The 26,411-nt window shown below is 37.0% G+C and overlaps 2 protein-coding genes and 1 pseudogene across 3 annotated transcripts; 1 reads left to right on the top strand and 2 right to left on the bottom strand.

Moving 5' to 3' along the window:
* The first annotated feature begins 3,193 nt into the window (after positions 1 to 3,193).
* On the top strand, positions 3,194 to 15,950 carry LOC125472415 (E3 ubiquitin-protein ligase PRT6-like). 2 transcript variants are annotated; one of them, XM_048573797.1, is made up of 15 exons: positions 3,194 to 3,642; positions 3,981 to 5,081; positions 5,775 to 7,012; positions 7,151 to 9,151; positions 10,675 to 10,726; positions 10,822 to 11,449; positions 11,992 to 12,200; positions 12,297 to 12,832; positions 12,931 to 13,035; positions 13,140 to 13,206; positions 13,331 to 13,408; positions 14,426 to 14,494; positions 14,883 to 14,970; positions 15,097 to 15,194; positions 15,346 to 15,950. In XM_048573797.1, the coding sequence occupies exons 1-13, from the start codon at positions 3,583 to 3,585 to the stop codon at positions 14,955 to 14,957; spliced, it is 6,219 nt and encodes a 2,072-aa protein (XP_048429754.1). In that variant the 5' UTR covers positions 3,194 to 3,582; the 3' UTR covers positions 14,958 to 14,970; positions 15,097 to 15,194; positions 15,346 to 15,950. The 2 variants fall into 2 exon arrangements, with proteins under 2 accessions (XP_048429754.1, XP_048429760.1); XM_048573803.1 differs by having other exon boundaries at positions 15,097 to 15,243.
* Positions 15,951 to 17,872: 1,922 nt separating this feature from the next.
* Positions 17,873 to 21,971, bottom strand: LOC125472410 (annotated as a pseudogene).
* A 2,249-nt stretch (positions 21,972 to 24,220) lies between these two features.
* LOC103941806 (mitochondrial import inner membrane translocase subunit Tim9-like) lies at positions 24,221 to 25,094 on the bottom strand. Its single transcript, XM_009352004.3, has 2 exons — positions 24,933 to 25,094; positions 24,221 to 24,620 (listed from the first exon to the last, which is right to left on the bottom strand). The coding sequence occupies exons 1-2, from the start codon at positions 25,028 to 25,030 to the stop codon at positions 24,434 to 24,436; spliced, it is 285 nt and encodes a 94-aa protein (XP_009350279.2). The 5' UTR covers positions 25,031 to 25,094; the 3' UTR covers positions 24,221 to 24,433.
* Between the last annotated feature and the right edge of the window lie 1,317 nt (positions 25,095 to 26,411).

Here is a 26,411-nt window from a genome sequence, read left to right as displayed (position 1 = left end):
GCACACTCCATATCACCTAGTTGAAGAAAATCAAGTTCTTGCCAAATAACCTGCAGAGTAGAATAATAACTAGCTAATGACTTCCCTTGTTGATGAGTTTTATGTGCTTGAAGCCCTAATTCATAAATTTGAGAACCATCACTTCCAACATCACATCTCTTTCACCGCATCCTAAATCATCATAGGCTATGGGAAGTCGTAGGTAACTAGCACTGATATCTCGAGTCATTGAGTTAAGAAGCCATGACATAATCTTGGCATTCTTAGACATCCAAGTAGTGAAGTTTGAATAAGCAACAGCAAGTTCTGGAGTTTTTCGTGTCAAGTATCCCATCTTTACTTTACCCGTGATATATAGCTTCACAAATTAGGACCATGAAGAGTAATTTGTCCCATCAAATTTGTTAGGGGAAATTTGCATACTCATATGATCATGGTGCAACATGGGCAGTGTTGCATCATATTTTGATAGTGGCTTTTGATCTTAAGATTCTTCAAACATTTTTTTTTTCGGTGAAAATATGACTAACTAAAGGTTGCAGCCCCAAGATCAAACTTAGCTCTTGATGCTAAGTTAAACATAGAATTTCATAATTCCACACACTTTGTTCTTCTCTATATGGAGGTATTTATAAGATTACAAGGAGCAATACTAGGAAATAAATCAAAACAAACCTTTGTCCACAAGACAAAGAAACCTAGACCAAATCAAATCATATCAAATCCCTATTTAAATCATATCTCTAAAATACTTTCCTTTTTATTTTCCAACAACAGGATCACCCACAGCATCAAAGTTTATCAACAACTTCCACGTGGTTTAGATAAGAATTGGGCGTTAACCAAGTAATGACCAATGTCTAAGGGAGTCATGAGTTGACTTTAAAATTCCTCAAGGTTTTGTTCCCTCATTAATTCTGGGAGGTCATGATGATCAAGAGGGTTTAACTTCCTCTTTTGGTATCTCTTGATTTCATTCCTTTGAGTAGATGGTTATGCTTGCTCAAAAGGCTGTCATTTTAGTTGTAATGCAACATTCTAAAAAGAACATATATAAAAGTATTAGAATGTAACAAAACTACTGATGATCACATAATTAAGTGGCAAATATTTTTTTTTTTACAGCTATATGATCTTTCAAGCTTTAAATGAGTTGCTTGTGCCTCTCCTCTTTCTCTTTAGTACTAGAGCTTTCTAGAACTCTAGGTTTATGAAAAGAGGTCGAAGGCTGGTCATGTACATGAGTCACCTCAAATTTTTCCAGTGTGGAGGTTAGGATTGGTGTGCTTTTCTCTTGACTAATACAGGACATCATGGAGGCAAAGTGGGACAAGAGAGAGAGAGAGTTAACTGACTAACAAAATCAGAAGCAATAAAGCTCCTAATAATAAAATTAATTCATAAAAATTGACAAAAAAATTTGACAAATGATTGTTTTTATTTAATATGTATCTCTAGTAAATTATCGATTCAATGTTGAAATTTCATGTCTAACAATGGAAAATAGAACCATTTTCCGTTTCATCTAAGTCTTCAAGCGCCTCTAAACCTAGCATCTAGGCAAAGCAATCAAAATTTGATTTGTTTGCAGTTATGTTAGTTTTGAGGTCTATTTTTACATAAAGTGGAAGGACTTAGATTATCGTTTTGAAAATAAACAATGGATTGAGTTTTGTGTGTTGGATTGAGTTTTGTGTGTGGGATTCAGTTTTGGGAAATGATTTTCGTTCTTCAATTTTTTCTTTCTGCAATCCTCCATTTATTTTTGTCTTTTTATTCTTTATTTATTTATTTAATTTACAGGCTAGAAAAAATGTGCAAAGGGACAAAAAAAAAAAAAAAAAAGTGAGGAAATCAGTTCTCGGTTTCTTCCCTTATCTAGTTTATGTTTCCTCCAAACACATTTGGTAATATATCTCGGTCATTATTTGGACGCATTTAGACGTTATTATATTCTTTACTCAATTATTATCTCTCTATTACCTATTCGAATTGAAAGAAATATTTGTCACACGCTTTGCAGGTGAATGAATTTAATGTAAGAAAATCAAATTAAGATAATTAGAAACTAATAGAAAGCAAAATGATTTGAATTAAGATAATTAAAAACTAATAGAAAGCAAAATGATTTGTAAGTAACATTGTACCTTACACACACACACACACACACACACATAAGTCTCATTTTGTTGAGGGACCCCTCAAATAAACTCATTTGAGGGAAACATTTCGGTGCTCATTATGTAACTTTTTCCAACAATTCAAATCATCTATATATTAATTCATCAGTCATACATCATCCTTGCAAAAAATTAGACAACTCCAAAACCATTAAGACACTCATTTGTAATGAAAAAAATGAACGAATACGGTTCTACTAATAAATACAAAATTTAATTCAATGATCATATGACTTCAGATTTAGGTTATTTGGTAGAAGATTTACATCATGGTATTTTACTTTTGTGGCATATATGCTCCAATTTAAGGAGAAGTGTTGGCGTGAGTCAACATCCAAGAACAAATTGAATTGTGTTATTTTCCTTTGCTTAGAAGATTTTATTTTGTAAAAAAATTAGGATTTTATTTCCTATTACATGGATTAGGAATGTTCTCTCCTTGCTCCACAAGGGCCTCTTTAAGGGGAGATAAATCGAAATGGACATTTTACATCTTTTCTTTGTCGAAAAAATCTCCATTGGCAGATTTTAAACTCTCCATCTTCCGGAAGATATAAATAAAAACCTAACTTTACATTCTTTTACGTATTTTGATGAAGTGTCTCACTAATCAAAGAGAGAAAATTAAATGAATATCAAATTCATCCCTCCCATTGAAATAAAACTTTCATTACATTTACCAAAAATACAAAAAAGAATATAAAAGTAACTTTTGCATCTCAAATTTACATTTTTCTATTAAAAATAAAATGCTCTTATAACCAATATTAGCGGAGTGACGAACAAAGAGATAATATTGTGTGCATGAGCGAATGCTCTTCCAGCCGCCGACGCCCCTAGAACGAAGTTGGGCTGACCTGTTAGTGTTATCCACCAAACTCCGTTGCCTCTTCATTCCCTCAAATTGGGCTGGCCTGCAACTCCACAGCCCATCAACAAGTTGAAGATTATCCAAACACAAATGATATGAATTTGTGAACATCCACAGCAACCGCTGCAGAGTATAAAAAAACAATTAAAAATTAAAAAAATTAAAAATCCAGCCGAACAAGCAAACACCAAAAATTAACTGCGAAGAACAAAATTTTACACGCAATCTGGACAAATATCCAATTTTATATTCCCAAGTCCTCTTTCTCTGTCTCCGTATAGATTCTTCGAGTTCTTCTGCATAAACCGCCAAGAGAGAGAGAATTGAATACAATTATTTGTATATATTCAACTGTCAGATGGTGAATTAGGGCTTGCGAAATTCGATTTGGCAGTCGAATAAGGAAGAATTATTAGAGTTTATTGCACTAATTATTGTGGTTGTTGAGTAATCCTGGGGAGTGAAGGCTCTGCGATTAAGCTTTGTTTGTGCTGCGTGGATTGGATTGCTCGGTGCTGGAGTTCTGATACTATGGAAGCCGATTTGCCTCCTGAATACACGCACATCAAGCATCGTGATCGAATCGTGCGGGTATGAATTTTCTGCTTTTGATTATCCAATTTTTTATTATTTTCTGTATTTTTTTCAGCAGTTAATCTGTTGAATTACAGAGGTTGGGATGCAATTAATTGTTTAAGTGTTGTTGAAAGTTTGTTCCTTTTTATTTTTATTTAAATTTTTTGGAATTATTGATCATTTCCTAGAGCTGATATCGTAATACTCGTTTGAGTAATTGAGTGAAATTTCTGGGAAAAATATTAGGTTTTAATGTATATGTACTTTTTTTTACTTTCGTTTCGTATCGTAATTTTACTGATATGGCTCAGAAAAAAGGTTCACATTTATGTTTTTGTTGTTAATTTATGCAGAGGCTAGCTCAACTGGGAGTGCCAAACGAGTTTCTTGGTGAATACCAACGTGGGTTGGTTGCTTTTATTAAGAATAACAAGCAACGGATACCGGAACTGGTTTCCGCTATACTACCCGCTGATGACGAAGTGGCTCTAAGTGAAGCAAAACCAGGGACTAAGAAACAAGGTGTAAGCATGAAAAGTCAATTCCACGAAAGCATGTCGTGGTTGCAGTGGTTGATGTTTGAGGGTGAACCTAAGTCAGCCCTGAAGAGTCTCTCCAAAATGAGTGTTGGGCAGCGTGGTATTTGTGGAGCTGTTTGGGGACATAACGATATAGCTTACAGATGCCGAACATGTGCAAATGATCCAACATGTGCAATTTGTGTTCCGTGCTTTCAGAATGGGAACCACAAGGATCATGATTATTCAGTTATTTATACTGGTGGTGGTTGTTGTGATTGTGGTGATGTTACAGCATGGAAGCGCAAAGGCTTTTGCTCAAATCATAAAGGTGCGGAACAGATACAACCTCTTCCAAAGGAGATTGCAAACATTGTAGGGCCTGTTCTTGATTGCCTCTTTGATATATGGAAAACCAAGCTGGTTCTTTGTGAAACTATCTGGCGGGAAAATGCTAGAGCAAGTGACCAAGTTGGAGAACGTAGAAAGGTTGAAAATGAGTTAACTTTTTTCGTGGTTGAGATGCTTCTAGAATTCTGTAAGTACAGTGAGAGTTTGCTAAGTTTTGTATCCAAGACGGTTTTAGCATCAGGGGATCTATTAGGGATTCTTATGACGGCAGAAAGGTTTTTGAATGACACTGTTATGAAAAGGCTGCATGAGTTGCTACTGAAACTGCTGGGAGAACCTGTTTTCAAATATGAGTTTGCCAAAGTATTTTTGAGTTACTACCCAGCTGTTGTAGGTGAAGCCAGAAAGGAATTAAGCCACCCTTCTGTAAAAAAGTATCCACTGCTCTTTGCATTCTCTGTTCAAATCTTCACGGTGCCAACTTTAACACCTCGTCTTGTGAAAGAAATGAACCTGCTGTCTATGCTGATGGGATGCTTGGAAGATATTTTCATTTCCTGTGCTGGAGATGACGGTCGTTTACAGGTAATGCATTGATTTTTTTTCCTTTAAGGCTATACTAACCCCTTGGCACATGCCCACGTGTGTGCCAATTGGGTCTTCGTATTTAAAATTTTTTTTTTGAAAAGTTGAATTTACAATTTGTTATTTTCTAAAAAAATTCTTAATACATTGGGTTCTTCAATTTTTATAGTTTTTACTTAATTTTTTTAGTTCCAAATGTGATCTTTTACTAATTTACCACTAATTCAATTGTTTTCTTTTAAAAATGTAGTTAGGGAAGGACAATTGTTGGTATTTTGAATGCTTCACTGATCTCACTTAATATTATATAATATTTATGTATCTCTATAGGTTGCAAAATTATCATTATTCCTCTGCACATTGCCTCCTTGTCACTGCCACCTTCATTATGGAATTGATAACTTGGCAACTTAGGTTGTATAGTTATGTTATAATCCTAAGTCATGTCGTGTTTGTATGGTGTTCTAACTAGGTTACTTTTTATGCTCCCTTTTTGGAATTCTTTCAGTTTGTTTTTTTTTTTTTTTTTTTTTTATTTTTATTTTTTTTTTATTCTGGTTATTTTTTTCCTTTCTTTGTTTTTCCAGATCATTGTGATTGAGTATCTGATGCGCTTTCTTTTGTTTGATAAAAGTTCATATTTTCCCATTTGTTTTGGTCACATGTAGTAAAATGGTTGGTTATTCCTTGTAGGTTACCAAGTTTTCAAATTTGTATGAGATCACAATTCGTGTGATTGAAGATATTAGATTTGTTATGAGCCATGCTACAGTGCCCAAATATGTAACTCATGACCAGCAAAATATTTCAAGAACTTGGATGAGACTCTTGGCTTTCGTGCAAGGCATGAACCCTCAAAAAAGGGAAACAGGCCTGCTCATTGAAGAAGAAAATGAGAATATGCATCTGCCGTTTGTTCTAGGTCATTCAATTGCCAACATTCATTCTTTATTGGTGGATGGGGCATTTTCTGTAGCTATTGACAAGATGGATGAAGACTCTCTTTTCAGAACATATAAGCAGGATACGGATGACAGGGATAGCCTAAGACATTCAAAAGTAGGACGGCTGTCCCAGGAAAGTTCTGCATGTAGTGCAGTGGGGAGTAGTTCATTTGCGTGTGAGTCAAAGGTTTCTGAAGATAAATCAGATGCTCTTTCTGATTTGTTGATTCCACCATCTGTGATGTGGCTAACATATGAGTGCTTGAGGGCAATTGAGAAGTGGCTGGGAGGTGATAATACCTCCAGGACTCTTCTTGATGCATCTTCTCCAAGTACTTGCAATTTCTCTGCTAGCAATTTTTCAGCATTGAAGAGAACATTATCCAAGATCAGGAAAGGAAAATATATTTTTGGTAGACTTGCCAGTTCTAGTGAAGATCATGGCAAGCAGTGTTCATCACATTTACATAGTGATTGCAATATGAGTGTTGACCCCCAGAATGGCAGAATTGCAGGGCAGGAGAATAATTTGATGGTTACTGACAACATTGATTCAGTCAATGCCTGCAATCCTGCAGGATTTGATGATAGTGCTATGGAAGTAGATGGTGCCACGGACTTAGATGCTCTACGTGTATTGAGTTTGTCTGATTGGCCAGACATAACATATGATGTTAATTCACAGGATATATCTGTTCACATTCCTTTACACCGCTTACTTTCCTTGCTTTTACAGAAAGCATTAAGAAGATGTTTTGGTGAAGTGCCAGATCTGGCTAGCATTACTTCTGTAAATTCATCATCAGCTATTTTAACTGACTTCTTTGGAAATATTCTGGGAGGCTGCCACCCGTATGGATTTTCTGCCTTTGTTATGGAGCATCCCCTTCGGATCAGAGTATTTTGTGCCGAGGTTCATGCGGGAATGTGGCGGAAAAATGGGGATGCAGCCCTATTATCTTGTGAGTGGTATCGTTCAGTTCGCTGGTAAGTGATTTCTGCTTCATCTGTGGCATGCATTTTAGGGGGAAAACATCTCTTGTAATGATTGATTTTTCTTTTCACTCTTTTTTTTCCTCCTTTTATTTTCAGGATTGACTCTTTATCATATGGTTAATATTGCAGGTCTGAACAGGGTTTGGAGCTTGATCTGTTTCTACTTCAATGCTGTGCTGCCTTGGCTCCAGCTGATCCTTATGTTAACAGAATTGTAGAACGCTTTGGCCTGTCCAGTTACCTTTCTTTGAACCTTGAGCACTCTAGTGAATATGAGACTGTTCTAGTGCAAGAAATGCTCACTCTTATTATACAAATAGTCAAAGAAAGGCGATTTTGTGGTCTAACTAAAGCTGAAAGTTTGAAAAGAGAGTTGGTTCATAAATTAGCCATTGTGGATGGCACTCATAGTCAATTGGTTAAATCTCTTCCTCGTGATCTGTCCAAGTCTGATCAGCTACATGGAATTTTGGAATCCATTGCCGTGTACTCCAATCCCTCTGGCTTTAATCAGGGGACTTATTCACTACAATGGACATTTTGGAAAGAACTGGATTTGTACTACCCTCGTTGGAACTCGAGGGATCTGCAAGCTGCTGAAGAAAGATACTTGCGTTTTCGTGGTGTTTCTGCATTGACCACTCAGCTACCCAGATGGACTAAGATTTATTGTCCTTTCAAAGGGGTAGCTAGAATTGCTACATGTAAAGCAGTCCTTAAAATTATCCGTGCTGTGTTGTTTTATGCTGTTTCTTCTGATAAATCAAGTGAGTCACGGGCTCCTGATAGTGTTCTGTTAACTGCATTGCACTTACTTTCGTTAGCATTAGACATTTGTTCTCAACATAAGGAAGCTGGTGATAAGTCTTGTTATGATGGAGATGCAATTCCCATGCTAGCTTTTGCTGGGGAAGAAATCAATGAAGGACGATACTTTGGTGCTGGTCAACAAAGCTTGCTGTCACTTCTTGTTATCTTGATGAGGATGTATAAGAAAGAGAATGTCAACAATTGTTTGGAAGCTGGAAGTTGTGACCTCTCTTCTTTAATTGGAAGTTTATTAAAGAAGTTTGTAGAGATTGATTCTGGATGTTTGACCATATTACAACAACTTGCACCTGAAGTGGTTGGTCTTGTGTCGCAATCTTCTCCAAATGTTGACGCTAAGACCTCAGGTTCAATTTCTGACTCTGAGAAGCGCAAGGCAAAAGCCAGAGAGAGACAGGCTGCCATATTGGAAAAAATGAGAGCCGAACAATCCAAGTTTATGGCCAGTGTTAATTCCACTGTGGACGAGGGTTCAAAATCGGAGCAAGAGGTTTGTGAACTTAATGTTGAAGATGATTTGGAAGAGTCTGAACAAGTTGTTTGCTCTCTTTGTCATGATCCCAGTTCCAGAAATCCGATATCCTACTTGGTTTTACTTCAGAAATCTAGACTTTTGAGTTTCATAGAAAGAGGTCCCTTGTCATGGGAGCAACCACGTTGGATAGACAAGGAGCACATCTCTATTACCACAAACGAGGTTAATGATCAATCCGGATTAAGCACTTTATCAAGTGGTTCAGGACCACAACTGGTGCCATCTGATCCTTGTAGACATTTGGTTCAGAATGCAGTCACCGAATTTGCCTATCATGGACAACCTAGGGATGTTGACGCTCTTATAGATTTTCTCAAGGGCCGGTTCCATGAATTAAGTTTCCATGAATTAAGGAATATCCAAGTGCAACGTGAATCAAATGATGAAAGGGAAAATACTTTATATACATTTGAGACAATGGAAGATGATATGTACATCTCCATCCAAAAGGAAATGCGTGATAAGATGCTTCATTCTAATCCTTTAGAGGATAAGGGATTTTCAACTCCTGAAGGGGATCAAGAAGAAACTAAGCATGCTGAATTTATGTTACTTGGAAAATATATAGCTTCTCTTTCTAGAGAGACAACAGAGAATCCTTCATCTTCCGAAAGTGCTCCTAATGAAAGGGTGACAGTAGATTCTTCTTGTCTTTCAGCACATGACGGATTTGGCCCGACAGATTGTGATGGAATTTATCTTTCTTCCTGTGGACATGCTGTACATCAGGGATGCCTTGATCGTTATTTATCTTCGTTGAAGGAAAGGTAAACCCCTTTTTTTTAAGAAGGAGAAACAAATTTTTATTGCAAAGAAACAATAAAAATACAAGAGCGGACAAGAAGTCCGCAAAAGCACAAACAAAACAGGATAAATACCAACATCACCCTGACACTTAGAAACTGCGAAACAACACAAAACTAACTAATAGCAGCAATCCAGTTACGCTAAATTTCTGAAAGAGACAAATGTTTAAATTTTGTAGTAACCGATGCCCAAAGAGATAACTAAACTTTATCCCAAAGATCCTCCCTTCAACTGAGTTCGTAGTCCTAAAAAATCAGCTTGTTTCTTTTCATCCAAATGACCCAAAGGATAGCTGAAACTATACAACCCCATAAGACCTTGATTTTCTTCCCCTTTCCTGATAATTTATGTTTCTCTACCATAGATTTAAGGCCACCGGACAGTGAAGAAACAAATGATCATGCATAAAATGCACCAATCAGGTTGTAGACATGAACTAGGTCTCCGTTACTGGAGTATGTCACAAGTGTTAACTTTCCCATGAGCCACTAACCAAGTAAAAACCTTCACTTTATTACTTTAGATTTCCAAAACAGGCCATAAGCCTGAAAAAACCCTATCTGCATCGTTTTTGAGAAGGAAGTTGCAATAAATTTAAAAGAGAAGCTTCCTGAAGAATCAAGTATCCAAATTCTTGCATCAGCCCTTGAAAGGAGAAAGCGAGCCTGATCCAAACTTGTCAAGAAAGATGACAACTCGTCTAATTCCACATCACGCAAATTCCTTCGAAAGCCAAAGTCCCAATTCAAAGAATGTTCAGCAAAACTCGCCACACTAGAAATATTATGAAACCTGGATATGTTGAACAGCCTAGGAAAGGAGAATTGTAAAGATCTTTCACGCAGCAAAATGTCCTCCCTTTCAATAAGAGAAATCTTCAATCCTTAGTAATTTTGGTTGTGAATTCTTGATCACTTTTTAATCTTAATTATGGATTTATATATTTTTTTTTTTATTATTCGCATGAACAGTGGAAGTTGTACTTTTTAAAATGAGAAATTCTATCAAGATATTTTGTTAAGAGGGAAGGCCTTCTCTGTTGTTTTATTGACTACTAGTGAAAGCAGTTACACCTTGTTCAATGAACTTGGAAGGGCAGTAGCAGAAACTTTGGAAAAGATGGTTTCAGAATACATCTTTCTTAATCTCTTTGGCCTTGCTTTTAACCTTGCAATTGGAATTGCCTTGTTCTTTGAGAAGCCTGCGTGAACCTTTAATCTTGCCTTGATGATTTTTCAATTTTCATTCAGTTTTTTTTTTTTTTTTTTTCTTTATATGGTGTGTTCTACAAGGGGCTATGGTGTAGTTTTCCAAATCGATGGTTGCTAAAAAATGAAATCTCCTGCATTTGTGGTTATGATGCATTGCAACAACTAAAGGAAAAATAGTCAGATATATCATATACGTTGCTCTGGAAGATTGTTGACATTTTACTATTTTAGTGAAAATGGCCTAACCTATCCCATCTTATCTGTTCGTGCAGGTATCTTAGAAGAATTGTTTTTGAAGGGGGACATATTGCAGATCCCGACAAGGTACCTGGATTCCCTGCATATTTTTCTTTTCTTCTGCAGTGAATAGATGAGGGTTCTATTACTAACCTTTTGCATTTTTATTCTTTTACCCATAGGGGGAGTTTCTCTGCCCTGTATGCCGTCGACTTGCAAATTCTGTCTTGCCCGCTTTGCCAGAGTTTCTCCAGGTCACTAAGGAGCCTCTGTATTCAGGTGTTAGTTCGTCGCATGCTACTGGTCAATCGGTCAAATCAGGTGACGAAATTAGTTCTCTTCAGCTTCAACAAGGGTTGGCTCTCTTGCAATCTGCAGCAGAGGCATATGGGAAGGTTGGAAGTCTAAAAGGTTTCCCCCTTCAGAAATGTGGAAGAATGACCTCAGACCTTGAACCAATTTTTCGATTGCTCTGTAAGATGTATTTTCTGTCTAAACCGGATAAGTTATCAGGATCTGCCAGGGTCAACCACCCAATGCTTATGTGGGACATAATTAAGTACTCTCTACTATCAACAGAAATTGCTGCTCGTTCTGGTGGGAAATATGCAACTCTAAGCTATGGCCTTAGTACACTGTATAAGGAACTTGAATCAAGTAGATTTATTTTGTCCTTGTTGCTGAAAATAGTCCAAAATAGAAGAAAGAATTCTCTTCATGTCCTTCAGAGATTTATAGGAATTCAAAGCTTTACAGAGTCTATACTATTTGGAGTTTCCATAGACGTTGGCAATGAAACATGTGGACAAGGTATTGTTGCTACCAGTAAAAGCCATTTATTTCATATGTTTCAAGTGACTTTCTGTGAATATTTGTTTCTTGCTATCTGATTCGCTAGTCACGGACCGTTCAAAATTACAAATAGTGTGCCTACTGTAAGAAGACAGTTAGATTTAAGAGTTATTGTCCATTCTTGTTTTTTCTTTCAAAAGATGAATTTTACGAAAGTGATTTTTAGATGATTAATACTGCTATTGAGCCCAACTTTTTACATGGCATTCTCACATTGGATTCTAAAACATTTCTGCATTTCTTAATGCAATGATCTGGTGTATATATCATGTCTGATTGGGAAAAAAAAAGTTGAGAGAAATCTGGGATAAGTAGCATTATTCATTCGTATAATGGAGAATGTTGTGGCTGGTTGAATTCTTGGACCCTATTGAAAGCCACGAAAGAACTATTAAGCATTCAAGTTTCACATAGTGCAAAATTTTAGGTGTTATGCTTTACCAAACATTGAAGCATTTTACTTTATTCGGTTAAATCCTCATCAATGCTATGTTTCGCAGGTGCTATGCTGCGTATCTTGGAACATGTTGATCTAGCAGTATCATATCCTGATATTCAGTTCTGGAATCGAGCTTCTGATCCTGTCCTTGCTCGTGATCCCTTTACATCATTGATGTGGGTTCTTTTTTGTCTTCCATACCAATTTTTATCATGTGAAGATTCATTGTTATCCCTAGTGCACTTATTTTATGTTGTCTCTGTAGTTCAGGTATGTAAGCGGTACTTCTCCCTTTTTTCTCATAATTCTTAGATAGCATTAAAAACATCTAGTGGCCTAATTCATTATGGTGAAATGTGAATGCAGGGCATAATGACATTTTGTGGGAAAAATCAATGTGACATTAGTGGATTAGGTATTGATGATTGCCTGGTTACTGACATATCTAAACTTATGGAAGAATCTGGAGCCACCCAGCAATATTTCGTTTCAAACTATATTGGCTCTTCTTGTAATATTAAGAACATAGTTTGCAGCCTGAGTTTCCCTTATTTGCGGAGGTGCGCATTGCTGTTGAAGCTGCTGAACTCTTGTTCCCGATTACCATTCCATGAAAGGTATAATGTCTTGGATAGATCTCATGCCATTGGTGACATGATGGACACCACTTATGTGGCACTGGTGAATCTAAATGATGTTCAAGAAATAGAAAGCATGTTCAAGGTTCCTACACTGGATGTTATCTTTAAGGATAAAGTGGTACGTTCAATAGCTCAGAAATGGTTCCATCATTTTCGGAAGGAGTTGGAGGTCCAAAGATTTCAAGGAAGCATGCACTGTAGCCCTGCAGTTCCCTTCCAATTGATGCGTCTGCCTCGAGTTTACCAGGACATATTGCAGAGGTTAGTTGAATTGCTTCTTGGTTTGTTACTGGAGTTCTTGTCTTCTAAAAGGATCTCTCCAGAATTAAAGTTTACTCAGAAAGATTGTGTTTTTGCAGGTATATAAAACAGCGTTGTCCTGATTGCGAGGATATTCTTGATGACCCTGTATTGTGCTTGCTTTGTGGGAGATTATGCTCTCCAAGCTGGAAGTCATGTTGCAAGTATATAATCACCAATATATGTCATTATTATTGGATAGATTTCCATTTAATACATGTTTATGCCCCATTGCTCCATCATTGCTAAACTTGAAAATTTATCTTAGGGAAAGTGAATGCCAAACTCATGCAGTGTCCTGTGGTTCTGGTACTGGGGTATTTCTGTTGATCAGGGTATGCAATGTGGTTACTTTTTTTAATAATTATGTTTGGAAGCCCATCTTTTAGATCTTTAAATTTTGTTTTTACCTCTATTCTTGTTTGCGGAGATGATTAATTTTCTTTGGTGTGAATCTAGAGGACAACAATTCTGCTGCAAAGATCTGCACGGCAAGCTCCCTGGCCATCACCCTACTTGGATGCTTTTGGAGAAGAGGTAATTGGTTTCTGCTATTGTAAATCCCGCAGCAATTTTATTCCTCTATTTCTTTCGTTGTCTTCCCTTGTAAACAATTTGAAATGACAAATCATACCATATTCTGGTGAGCCCTTGTACATCCATCTTACTCCACTTGATTTTCTCAGTTTGAAGCATTTGAGAAGATAATGGTGGGTAATATTTTTTCAATACTTATTTGTATTTCTCAAAAGGATAGTGCATTTTTATGATAATTTCTGGAAAACCCTGCAAGGAAAGCAATGCTAGTGAACATTTCCAGAAGGGTAGACAAATTAGGTGCTCTGATCCCGGAGGTCATACAGGTTTGATCCTAGGGTACTTAGGCATATTTTGCGTTATAGGAGCTTTTAGCAAGTCATTGATCTTTTTTATGCTATCAAGGGCTTACTTGTGAAATGCCCATTATTTTTATTGCTTTGGCAAGAGGAGGAATGAGTTATGGGTATTTAGAGGAAGTTCTTACTATGCCATCCACCCACTACAGTTGCATATCTCCTCTTTCAGTTTGGAGTTTCACATGTATAGAATGAAGCAAAAGATTATTTGATACTACATTTCATAGAGCTCCTTTCAAGCGGTTTGGAATTTTCCCCTTCTGCCACTTGGAACTGCGGTTTAGCGGTATTCCTCTCCACTTGTAAGTGGGTCTTAGGTTCAACTCCTATGGGAAATACCTAATTATGGCTACCCCATAGTGTGGTTTAGCCCAAATCTCCAACCCTGCAATATTGTTGTGTCAATAAAGAAGAGAAATTTCCCCCTTTCTTCATCGCTTAGAGTTTTGCTGAATAAAATGCAGAAAGTCGCTTTGCAGTTTTACTCTACCCTCAGCCCAAAACCCTAAAAAAGAAAATGTAAAATGGTTACAAAAAGATGAAGATGTTGGAAGTAGCACTTGTGGACGCTCCTGTTCTTATTTGTGCTTTTAGTGCATTCGTTGATTTATAGGGATTTATGCTTCTGTGTATGATAATGTAAATTTTGTTATTGCAGGATATTGAAATGCAGAGAGGAAAGCCGTTGTACTTGAACAAGGAACGTTATGCAGCTTTAACTTACTTGGTGAGAATATTTTGCTGCGTTCTTAATTTGCATAATGTTTTCTTTAATGTAGTAAATGTTGAAGAAACCCATTGTCACTAACAGTTTGTGGTAATCTTGTTATTCCAATTGTACCCTTATTACTAAATTGAGAAATAAATCTGAAAAAATTTGGCGCAATCTCACGCTCTTTCCTACCCTCCACTTGGAGCCCTTTGCCTCACTCCACCATCCATGATTCGTGGCTATACCTTGTGTTGAAATTTCTCAAGTGAAGGGGATGTGTTGAGCCTTGTCTGCGAGTTCATATAGAAGCATCCTTAATTTATACGTTCCAAACTTCCAATTGAAAATATTTCTTGTTTCGGTTCTAAGTTTTATGATAAATGGTTTGTGATTTGCATGGTAGGTTGCTTCTCATGGCCTTGATCGAAGCTCCAAGGTTCTTGGACAAACTACTATTGGTTCTTTCTTCATGGTTTAGTTTGGATTTCAAGGTATAAAAAAATCATGCACTTAATGGATGTTAGTTCACCATGTTACCAAGTTCGATGTTAATCAGATTTTATTCACGATGCTGAATGTTCTAATTTTGGCATCTCATGTGGCATATATGTTGACAGAGATTGATGGCAAAGGATTCTTGATAGCAGCAGATAATATCCACTTCCGAAAATAAATCTGGACCTAGGATCAACGGTTCAGTTTACTGCACATTGAGGTTGGTGGCTACTGGTGATGCTATAAGTTAACTATTAAAATTCTGAAAAGTATGGAACACTTTGTTCTCTTTATCATCACCGCTACACACGTCTTTGCTCTTAGTTTGCTTGTTAAATCGTACTGGTACTAAAATATCTTGTTACCTACAGTGGCAGATGCTTGGGTATCCCTCTCCATAGGTTGAAAATTTGGTCCCAAGGGAAGACTAGTTTATTGGCGGCAGGTTGTTCCTTCCGTTTTTTATGCATGTACAGTTCGATATGATGCTGAAGTCTGAAGTCTCTACTGCGAACTATCTTCACCAGGGGGTTGTCCATCAAACGGTTGTACATAAAAGTTTAACCATAATTCATGAGCCACTGATTTATGGGTAGTGGCATTTGCATGCTTTGCTTTAGCAGTTGAGGAGAGAAGCCTCCACTGCTGCCGGGTCCATCGCTCTCTCTCTCTGTTTGTGGTGTTATTTATTTATTTGTTTTATAAGCATTCTTTTTCTCCAAAGAGCTGAGGGGGGAGGCAGAGTGGCTTGTGGAGCTGTTAATAGAGATTTCTAGTTGTTCCGGTCGGGCGTGTCGATAAATCCTTTGATCCGTTAAAAGCTTCCATAGCTAAAAGTTTGAAAATACAAAGAACTGCTCATGGTCCCTAGCGCTTTCAGCGAAAGACACGGAAAAGAAGTTATAAAAGCACTTTATAACATTTTTAGGTGGTTATATGTCGAATGTGCCAATGTTAATCAGAGCTTTTAGTTGTCGATTGTATTTGCCTTTTAACCAAAAAGAAGTTCCAACACTACCTGCTAAAAAAGAAAGCGTATTCGTGGTATGACCAACTCATGTAACATTTTATTTTATTTTTCAAGTTGAAACATAGCATTTCGTTAATGATTAAATAGTACAATCTTCGAATAAAGCATCATGGATTAGATATGGAGGTCTGTAATTTTTTTTATTGAGGAATTTATAGTGGGTTCAAAAGGACATAAACTTAGGTCGGGCATCAATGTGGGTTCAAAAGGATTAAATATGGAGGTTCGTAATTTTTTTTAATTTTTTTATTGAGGAATTTATAGTGGGTTCAAAAGGACATAAACTTAGGTCCGGCGCCAATGTAGCCCTAAATCAAAAGCAAATACACACGTTCACTATTTTCTACCTCTTACGATATACCATCAGACAAAACGAAGAAGAAGCAATTTATAAAGTGAGAAGGTTAGTGAGATTTCTTCCACTTCATAGACACTTAGAAAAAGATAAGGTAGCACAAGCCAGAGCATTCGCCATGCGAGTAATGTACGACTTGACATAAGCACACTGAGAGGAAAGAGGGCCGCCGTACGTAAGGTCAACGTCAGTCAACGACACGTTCACACTGTATTTTTCTACTATTGTTTTCAATTATTATTATATGAAAACTGCAAATTAAATTTTATTGGTCAACAAATAAATGGATATCAAACAGGACCCTAAATAAAAAATAATTGGCGCAATAAAGAGCAACCCTAAGATTTCCAAGAGTGTACTTTGACCACTAAATATAAAAGATTACTAACTGTAAATATTGGTAAAGAATGACAGGAGCTAGGCTTTCATTAAGAAATTCTTCAAGCATGAAGCATCATGGCTCCCTTGATGAGGGGTTTTCTGTACAATCCTGATATAATCAATATATTTTCACAAGTATTTGAGGCCTATCATTTTTATTTCTACACATAAAAGAAGCCCCTGCCCACTGTATTTTGTCAAGTAGGAGTGCCGAAAAACCGCTCTCGTGTAACTAATAACAAGGGGTGTATTTGCAAGTTAACTGACTTGTAAGGCATTGAAGATGTGAGACCAGAGAATGGTCGGATAAATCGATGTATCACTCTGTTCAGAAGCTCTGTAGACTTGGAAATACCACCAGTTCAACAGTGTCAGCCAACGTCAAAAGAATCGCCCTTCTTTGTCCCTGAATTGAAACAGAGGGAGATCAAATCAGACACACATTCACGAAACAAAAGGGCTAACAGTAAGGGTATATTTAGAGTGGATAGAATGAGAAAACAACAAGGATTGCAAAAACAATAGCTCTTTAACCAGCTTACTTATCGCTTATGGAAACAAAAGAATATTACAGATTTCTGCATATATTTCCAAAATGATTAACTGTTTCAATACAGTAGTTCTTTAACGAGCTTACTTATTGCTTATGGAAACAAAAGAATATTACAGATTTCCGCATATATTTCCGAAATGATTAACTGATTCAATACAAAATGAAAGGAATGACAACTTTGATTCCTCTATCAGAAAACCAAAAATCTATCAATTACTTCTGCAAGGTTGTCACCTATGCATGTATGTATAATCTATACCTCGTAAGGTGTGTAATTAGAAATATAACGATACGATAAAATCGAAAGGCCAGATAATCTACGATCATAATTCACTACTTGACTAAGCAATTCTATGTCATATAGAGATCTTGCATTTAGAGCTTGACAGTTTTCTTTGTCAGATCAAGTTTCAAAAATAAAATAGAAAAACAGTTTACCAAGTGTGAATCCTATAACTACTTATACAAAGGACGACACCAAAGGTTGTAAGATTTAGTTTGATGATAATAGTTTATGAAGATAGATCAGAGACAAATAAGTTCGAGAACAATTATAACAAAAGCTGAAACTTACAGTGCATGCCCTAGGTCACTCCCATTTTTGTTGGATGTGTTGAGTCTTTGATAACAGCAGAGCTGCCATTTGCAGATAATTCCACGGACTTAGAATTAGCATCATACTCTGTCACATGTAAACTCCAGCTGTTTCTCCACGGACTTGAAAACAGCAGTCCTCCTAGCTCTTAACCGGTATGGCGGAGATGCATTAAAAGCCTTGCCATTAGACCCAATTGTACTGATACCATTATTAGTTGGACTCTCGCATGAACTTCCATCTTGAGACCCAGAAACTTCTGCACTGTTTTTGTGTCTCTCCTGTTCCCTGACTGATTCACAATCCACTATCCCAGATTCACTGATCCACTATCGCAACTTTATTACCAGGCAATTGTTCTTGGCCAATGGTCTTTCTCTTTCGCAAAATGGAAGGAGTATTGGGGAAGGTCTTAGCAGCGATTTTCAAAATTGATTCAGGGCTTTGATTACATAAACCACTGCCATTCGCAGAAGGAGGAGTGAAGAAACTTATAGGTGATAAATTTGGACTAGAGGTGTAATCATACTGCAAGTGATGCATGTTTGAAAAACCTGAATCGAATTGGGCACAACTTTCTGGTGGTGGCGGCTCATAGTACAAAGAACCATATCCTGGAGTTTCAACTGGCACAGATGTTGTCTTAACTCTGTCTTCGTCTAATTGATTGTTAAATACACAATTCTCCAACTCTGACTGGCTGTTAATGACAGAATTCTCAATCTGAGGCTTTCTGTTTACTCTGAAATTCTCAAACTTTGGCCCTGAGTCTGAGTTAGAGCAGCTAAGATCCATAAAGGATAATCTCAGCTTACATTCTACACCTTTAGAATCTGCAGATTCATTTGGATGAACACTTGGTGAAGCACCCATATCCTGAGGTGGGGCGGCAGACTCAAACTGATCCTTTCCATCTTCATCTAGCTTAGACATGTCTGCATTTCCAGATGATGTTTGAGCAGTTGAATCCGATCCTTTAGTTGAACAAACAAGTAATTTTTTAGTTGCACTGGTTCTTGTCTCTTTGGTGCCATACTTCGGAGGTGGTGGAAGTTTCCCAGTAGCCAAATAGAACTCAAGTTTTTTCTTCAAGGAACTATTCCAATGATTCTTTATTGCGTTATCTGTCCTGCAAACACAAAGTTAAATACAACATTTGGCTTAGTAAGCACTGCATACACACAACAAAATAAAATGAACTTGGTAACAGTGGTTTCCAAGTTATAAGATGATATTTTTATTTAAAAATTAATTTCTTAGGTACCAGTCGTTTCCAGGCAGCATTACAATATCATCCGTCACTGAAATTGGCATTTCTCACAATGTTTTAACCGAAAATTAGATGTAACTTGTAAGACCACTGTTCAAAGGTTCTTGATGTCACATATTAGCGGTAGTCTTTGAAATTGGCTACATCTCTGTAGTGCTGCTCTAATTTGCACCTTAATGTCATTTATAAATAACAAATCAAACAAGAAAGATACCTTCCAGGTAAAACCTTCGCTATTTCAGCCCACTTGTTCCCATGCTTCTGGTGGGCATTCATAAGAGCTAATTCCTCCTCCAACGTCCAAGCCTCCTTCTTTATATCAGGATTCAAGTGATTGTGCCACCTGAAGGGAGAAAAACTGGGTTACAAGCATATACACTACCCAAACGATTTGTTTTTGTTTCCTGAACAAATTAGTTGTAAGATACATGCCATGGAATGAATAACATTAAAATGTATAAAGCATCAGCATTATACAAAATTATATAAGTAATAAATGGCATAATTGTTAATTCCAGAGCAAAACATTTTGAGGAAAACATGATCAATCAGGTCAGCATTACAGTGGTCAAGATTTCCAGATCATATATGACAATAACATCAGAACTTAATAATAACCATAGGGTGATGGTGTCAAACATAATTAAAAGCTTATGGAGGTTACCTCTCTCGGCATTGTTTCCCTATACGACCAGGCAAAGACTTTGCTATCAACGACCATTTTGTAGGTCCATACTTTGCTACCAGTTCAATTATTTTATCATCCTCCTACAAATAAAACGAGTAAGGAGAAAGTTGAGTTAGACAAAGTTGAATGCTCATACCTACACTGTAAAAACATATTAGGAAAATATGATATCAGGTTCCAACCTCTTGAGTCCAGGGTCCTTTAACAAGTTCTGGATTAAGAACCTTCTGCCATCGATGCAGACATTGCACTTCCGATCTATCAGGAAAAAATTCAGCTGCATACACATTATTTAAAATTCATATATTATATTGGTTGCCTGTATGTTGGTACAGCAGAAAATTAACAACAGAGGTATAATATATAATCAGGCAATTGAATGAAAAGTAACTCGTTTCAACCTCTTGGGACATCAATGACGTGCTTGCTTAGAATTTTCAGAGCTCAGAATATATATTCTTAGCATTCAACCAAAACTGGATTTCTTTTAATTTATCAAGATCTCTACTATTTAAAAGACTAGTCAAGCACATTTGCTGAGCAGAATCACTGCCACCTAAAAGCACCATAGCTATTGAAAGATGTAACTACACAAAATCTAACCAAAAGCTGCATTTGTGCCTTGAAAACCAGCAACATAAATCAGAAACAATACTCAAGAGAGAGACATACCTATTTTCTTCCAACTCTTCCCTTTAAAAGCTGCAACGGCAACCCGTAATGTCTCATCCTGTGGCAATCCAACATTTATTGAAAATTAGAAACATGCCCTGAAAAGGGTTGTGACTAAGAAAACAGAAGCGACATGTATCATAGCAACAACATACGAAAATGGGAGATAGTGCTGATAAAATAAGTAATACAACCAGTTAGTCTAAAAGCAGCGACTTTTTCAGGCATTAAGAGTTTTAATTATTTAATGACTGAAAATTATGAACCTCTCCCCCAGTAAGTTCAGTAACAAACACGAAAACCATTCATGCTTCAGGCTGATAATACAAACAAGTGAACATAAGTACAAAATGAATGCTGACCTCTTGAGGAGTCCAACCACCTTTGGCTCGCCTAATAGGACCACTAGTCCTCCTGAAAGATCAATACCAATATGTCAATTCACTACCACAACACTGTCGATGACAATTATAAGCTATCCAAATTGGTCAAACGGAATATTATACTAGCATAGCGATTTCTGATCCGGTAAGGATACAAATATCCATTGGAAACTATATAATGTCTAAAAGCAGATGCATGGAACTAAAAATTAACACCGAAATCATAATCTGAACCTGCTAATGAAAAGAAGGGTTTTCAAATAGAGAATATCGCTACAGTTATAACGAAATCAAAGCTGTCAAGCATTGAGGGAAGGTACCGTTGAGTTGGAGAAGCAGATGCTGGGCTGCAAGCCCCTGGGGACTTGATAATAGCACTGCCACTGCCACTGCCACTGCCTTGGGATACAGACGAGCTTGAAGCAGCCGTGGATTGCTTATTCTCAAGGCAACACTCCTCTAATTTTGCCCCAGCCATCTCCTCCTATAAATAATCTCCAAAATCCAATATCCCTATCAATAAATAGATACCAAAAAAAAAAATATACAAAACAAAAGCCTCCACGAGAAACCCCTAAACCAGATCGAAAACACCTAAAACCCTAAAAATGACCCCAACTTCACTCCAAAATCTCCAAAACCCTACCGCCATAGACCCAGACAAGCAAGACCCGGATCTTAAAAACTCGTCTTCAGATCAAAAAACTGCAAATTAAACACAATTCTAGGGCTTTTATCGAAAACTCAACACAAATCTAAGCAACTTGAAGTCTAAGAAATCGTGAAAATTCGATCGAACCCAGCAAAACCATTGAAAAGCAAAAACACAAAAACAAGAACGAGAGTTTTCGAAAACACAAAACAATTTTCTGAAAAAAGTAAGAGAGTTATACCTCTGCTTGCGAAGAAGTGACGGGAATTGAATTAGAGCTCATCGATTAAACCCAATAGAATTTTCAGAACCCTTCTTCTCTGAAACATGAAAGAAAGAGGAGAGCTTTTTGGTTTCGAAAAATCCTCGCCCGTTGAAACGAAGAGAGAGAAAGAGACAGAGGGTAGAGGAAATAATATAAATACTTACAAAAAAAAGTTTAGAAATTTTTAAACGAATATATGTGCACCGACGTCTCCGTTAATTACCGTTACCGAAGGAGATTTGGGCTTTTGCGAGGTTTAGGAAACCCTATCGGTTAACGGCGGATGACGGCGCGTTGAGAACGTTAACCCAAAGTTTGAACCTCAAACGGCACTCTGAGGCCCTCTGTTAATGTTGAACTGGGTTTGGAGCAGTTGGATGGGGGGTTAGTTGCGCGGGGACTTGTGGACCGTTGGATTGGGGAATAAAGGCGTTCGTGGTTCGTGGTTTGGAAGGGGACATTTTAATTATTAAATTGCGGTTTAGGGTATTAAATTATTCATGTTGGCTGGAACGTCATATCATGGGTGACGTTGGACGGTGGAGATGGTGTTTTTATCCGGGTGATTGTATTGATCTTGTGGATCTGGACCGTTGGTTGGCGGGAAAAACTCTCAACAAGACGTATGTTTAATTTTTTTTACAATTTTTTTTTTTTTTTTGTCAAACGATAGATTTTATTAGATTAACCATCAATGACGGAATTCAAACCTATACCGACATGCAAGAACTCAACTTCTTTTAACTACTGTGGTAAAGAGTCACTTACAATTGAACACAGCTTTTATATTACAACTTTTGAATTGAATAAAATTAAGACGAATTAAGATATGCATATAAAAAGGGGTGAATAAAATTAAGGCAAGTTAAGATATACATATAAAAAGGGGGTTTTTCATTTTTTTTTTTTTTTTTTGGAAACCATAAAAAGCAATTTTTAGGATAGAGGTAGATTATCTGCCCTCCCACTTCCTGTGCCTTTCTGTTTGTGTAGTTACGGTTAAGCCACATCAACATTTTATATTGCTATTTTTTTTTTTTTGTCCTTTTGTCTCTATAAAAAAACAATATAAAATGTTGACATGGTTTAACCACACAAAACAAGAAGGCACAGGAAGTGAGAGGGCAGAAAATCTGCCTGCGTTTAGGATTGCCTCAAATAGGACAACTCACTAATTTTAATGGATATTGAATGAAAAAACAGATGTCATTTACATTTTTTGTTCAAGTGCAGCAGACGATGGATTAGATATGAAACAGATCTCTCTTAATCCCTACAAAAATAATAGAATTGGTCGAGATAAGTTTTCACCATAGCTTATCCATCTTTCGAAAGAAAAAAAAAATGTAAGCGGGCATCCAATCTTCATTTAGCATTCATTGAATCTAACGATTTATGGTATCCAAGCCACTCATAGACACCAAAGAAGCCTCTCCAGACTTTTGAATGTTTAGCAAAAATTTAAAAGTGCTTTAAATTCAAAAGTGATTTTTCTATAGAAACACATTCTCCTAGTGATTTTTTTGTCACCTCCATGTAATTTTTTTGAACTCCAAACCAGAAGCGTTTGACAGCTTTCTATCCTAGTGCTTCCCCACAAAGCATCATTTGGAATGTTTACAAACAACCACCTTCTTCCTTACATAATGCATCCAACACTGGGCAGATATCATACTTATCCTTAACACATTTCTGCCTGATTGCTCATCAAGGTCAAGCTGGAACCTCCACGCCTGGGAGACCAACTAGTAACTCCTTCAGTCACTGTAAACCCGACTCATTTACAGGTCTACTGTTAGGTACTCTCCCTTCAAGTTTACCTATTCTAGTCCTCCAGAGACTTTCACAATCATATCGTAATCTTTATCATCTTTAGCACAAAGGAGAAGAAGCTCAGAAGTCAATGATTTACCAACCAATTCTCTTCTCAAATAATCTAAATCTCTTTGTTGGCTCACTATCGAGATCACTGCCAACCAAAGTCAAGTTCTAACTTAAAAAGGTAAAAAAGGATCTGGGTATCAAGAATAAGAGGATGCATCAGGGTCTATCAGTTCCAAATCGTATACTCATTTTTTTCTCAGTTGAGGACTTTATCAATTAACAAAACCACACAATCTAAGTTTCTATATAGGTAAATGAGCCATTCCTTCCCAACTGTCAATCGCAGTTTAACACGTATACAAATTTGACTCATAAAATGCACACAAGAAATAGTTTCTGCATGCACCAAACAGAGATTTAATTGTAAACATGAATGAGAAGTACGAAACCAAGTATTTTCCTTTCCTGAAAAGCAAGCTAATCAAGCTAATAACACAAACCCAGTTAATCACTTTTTCTTATTGTAAATTCACTTGACATTTTACCCCACCAGATAATCCGATATGATACGCACGAAAAAAGGAAAATCGTAAATCATACTAATTCATGTCTAATTCCAGCTTAACTGTAAAACCTCACGAACAATATTTCTTCTTTGAAAAGGTACAAATATATTCAGTGTAAGAAACATAATTCAAGAACCAATGCTAAACAAATTGCAACTTCCATAAACCAATTCGAGCAGTTTTCAGGACTTCCATACCAAAAATGAGTCATACATAGAGCTTAGCTCACTCTTGAGTAGCTGCTCCTTGATTAAGCTCTGCAAACCTCATGCCAACGCGCATCGAGTGCTTTAGGAACTTCTCAGCACACCTACGAACACAGGTATCCTCTTGCTTCGTCAGCGATTTGCGCTGAAAGGTGTCCACGCAGTCGGTAAAGCATCTCTCCACCAATGAATTGTACATCCTCAGACTGCATTTTCAACAAAAGTCACAGAAATCAGCAGGGGCGGGCATGGTTCGGTTTGGCCCAGCTCACCATCAAAACCGTGAGCCGAACTGAAGATGTACATTTGAATCACATCCTAATTCCAACTTTCCTGCTAACAATTAACAACTTAATTTTGTGGGTATTTTTCTAAAACTTCAATCTATCATGCACAACAGCAAGAACATGCCTCACTAATTACAAATTACTGAGAATAAATTCAATATTTTCAGGAAAACAGAAAAATAAACAAAAACACTGCATTCCAAAAAAAAAAAAAAAAAAAAATCAGAAAACCTGTCGCGAATCTGGAGTTGGTCGATCAAGGTGGCCATTCTGTGCTTGTCTTCTTCGGGAAGACCCTCCAAGTCTGCGGACAGCATGCCCTTCTCCATCTTCGTCTTCGTTCAATTTCCCAGAATTTTGGGGATTTAGGGTTTAATGCATATCCAATTACGGCCCGTCTTAAACCCTTCACATATTTACGCCGCCTTGCTGACAGGTCATCAAACTTTTGGGTAATTGAAATTCTGACCATGCGGCCATTTGGGCCTGTGCCAGTCGTATGCGGCTATGTCTCACGAGTTGCGGGTCCACGGAGAGAGCCCATAGACAAAGCAAATCCATGAGAGCAACTTGATGGTACGGTTATATTATCAACCTGTGGTGTTAATGATACAAAGTAATTTTTCACTTAATTTTTGATATTTGAAATCGATGGAAGTAATTTTCATGCAAAAATGATGACCATATTGCTTATGTTGTACGCCTTCCTTATACGACATGAGTTGGGACTAGCTCTGCCTCTGTGTGTGGATGGGTTGGACTAATGAAGTTTACGTTCGGGTGTACAATATAATTGCTCCTATTTGGGAGGAAATTATAACTTGCGGTCGGCTAAACCAATAGAGCCATACAACCATTTAGACAGTATTTTTTTGTGTCCGATAGTTGAATTAAGTGGACTATTCGACTTGCTCAGAAAGAAATAGAATTCCTATATTTCGATGTCACTTAACTCTACGCGGGTACAAATCATGTTTGACGGTCAAAACACAAGAATTCATTTTAAATAATCAAAAGCATTTCTAACCTTATTTTAAAAATTAAAAAAAAAACAAAAAAAACATTCCAATTAAAATGTTATTTGCTGACTAGATTTGAAAGTTTTTTTTATTATGAGTCAAATTTGACATCAATGTCAAACTTTTTTAAATTAATTTTAGTAGTAAGTCCCTTATTCTACTAATATTTCAACCAATGAAAATTTTGTTTCAACAATTTTTTTAATAAATACAACTATTTAAAGCTTTATATTAATAAAAAAATAACATTTGACAATTTAGTTAGCTACAAAATTTTACATAAAACCTTAGGTTATCACATCAATCATTAACCGTAATTTAACTGTTATAATTTGACATTTCTTTATACATCGTCTTATCCTGTCAAAGCAGTTTCCAAACGGCAAACATTTCTCAAAGAGTAAGAAATAGGCCCCACCACAGACGAGGCCCACCGGCCAAGTCCGCACCCTAATCCAAAAATTCGGATTATGATCCTCTCCAGATCCCCTCCCTGGGGATGCCGGGAATCAAAGCACAAGGACCGTTCATCAAAGATCGTGCGGTCATAATTAAATGATTTTTATATTTTTAAAAATAAAGCAATCTCGATTTGCCTAAAAAGAATCTACTTATGGCCGCACGATCGTTGATGAACGGTCGTTGTGTCTTGATCCCCGAGATCCCCAGGGAGGGGATCTGGAGAGGATCT

Source organism: the organism of the source record quoted next, unplaced genomic scaffold (genome assembly GCF_019419815.1).
Source record: "Pyrus x bretschneideri cultivar Hongxiangsu unplaced genomic scaffold, Pyrus_bretschneideri_v1 Contig11, whole genome shotgun sequence".
In the NCBI taxonomy this organism is placed as follows: domain Eukaryota; kingdom Viridiplantae; phylum Streptophyta; class Magnoliopsida; order Rosales; family Rosaceae; genus Pyrus; species Pyrus x bretschneideri.
The sequence above is the reverse complement of the archived record's forward strand: the minus strand, read 5'-3'. Positions and strand labels throughout refer to the sequence as shown.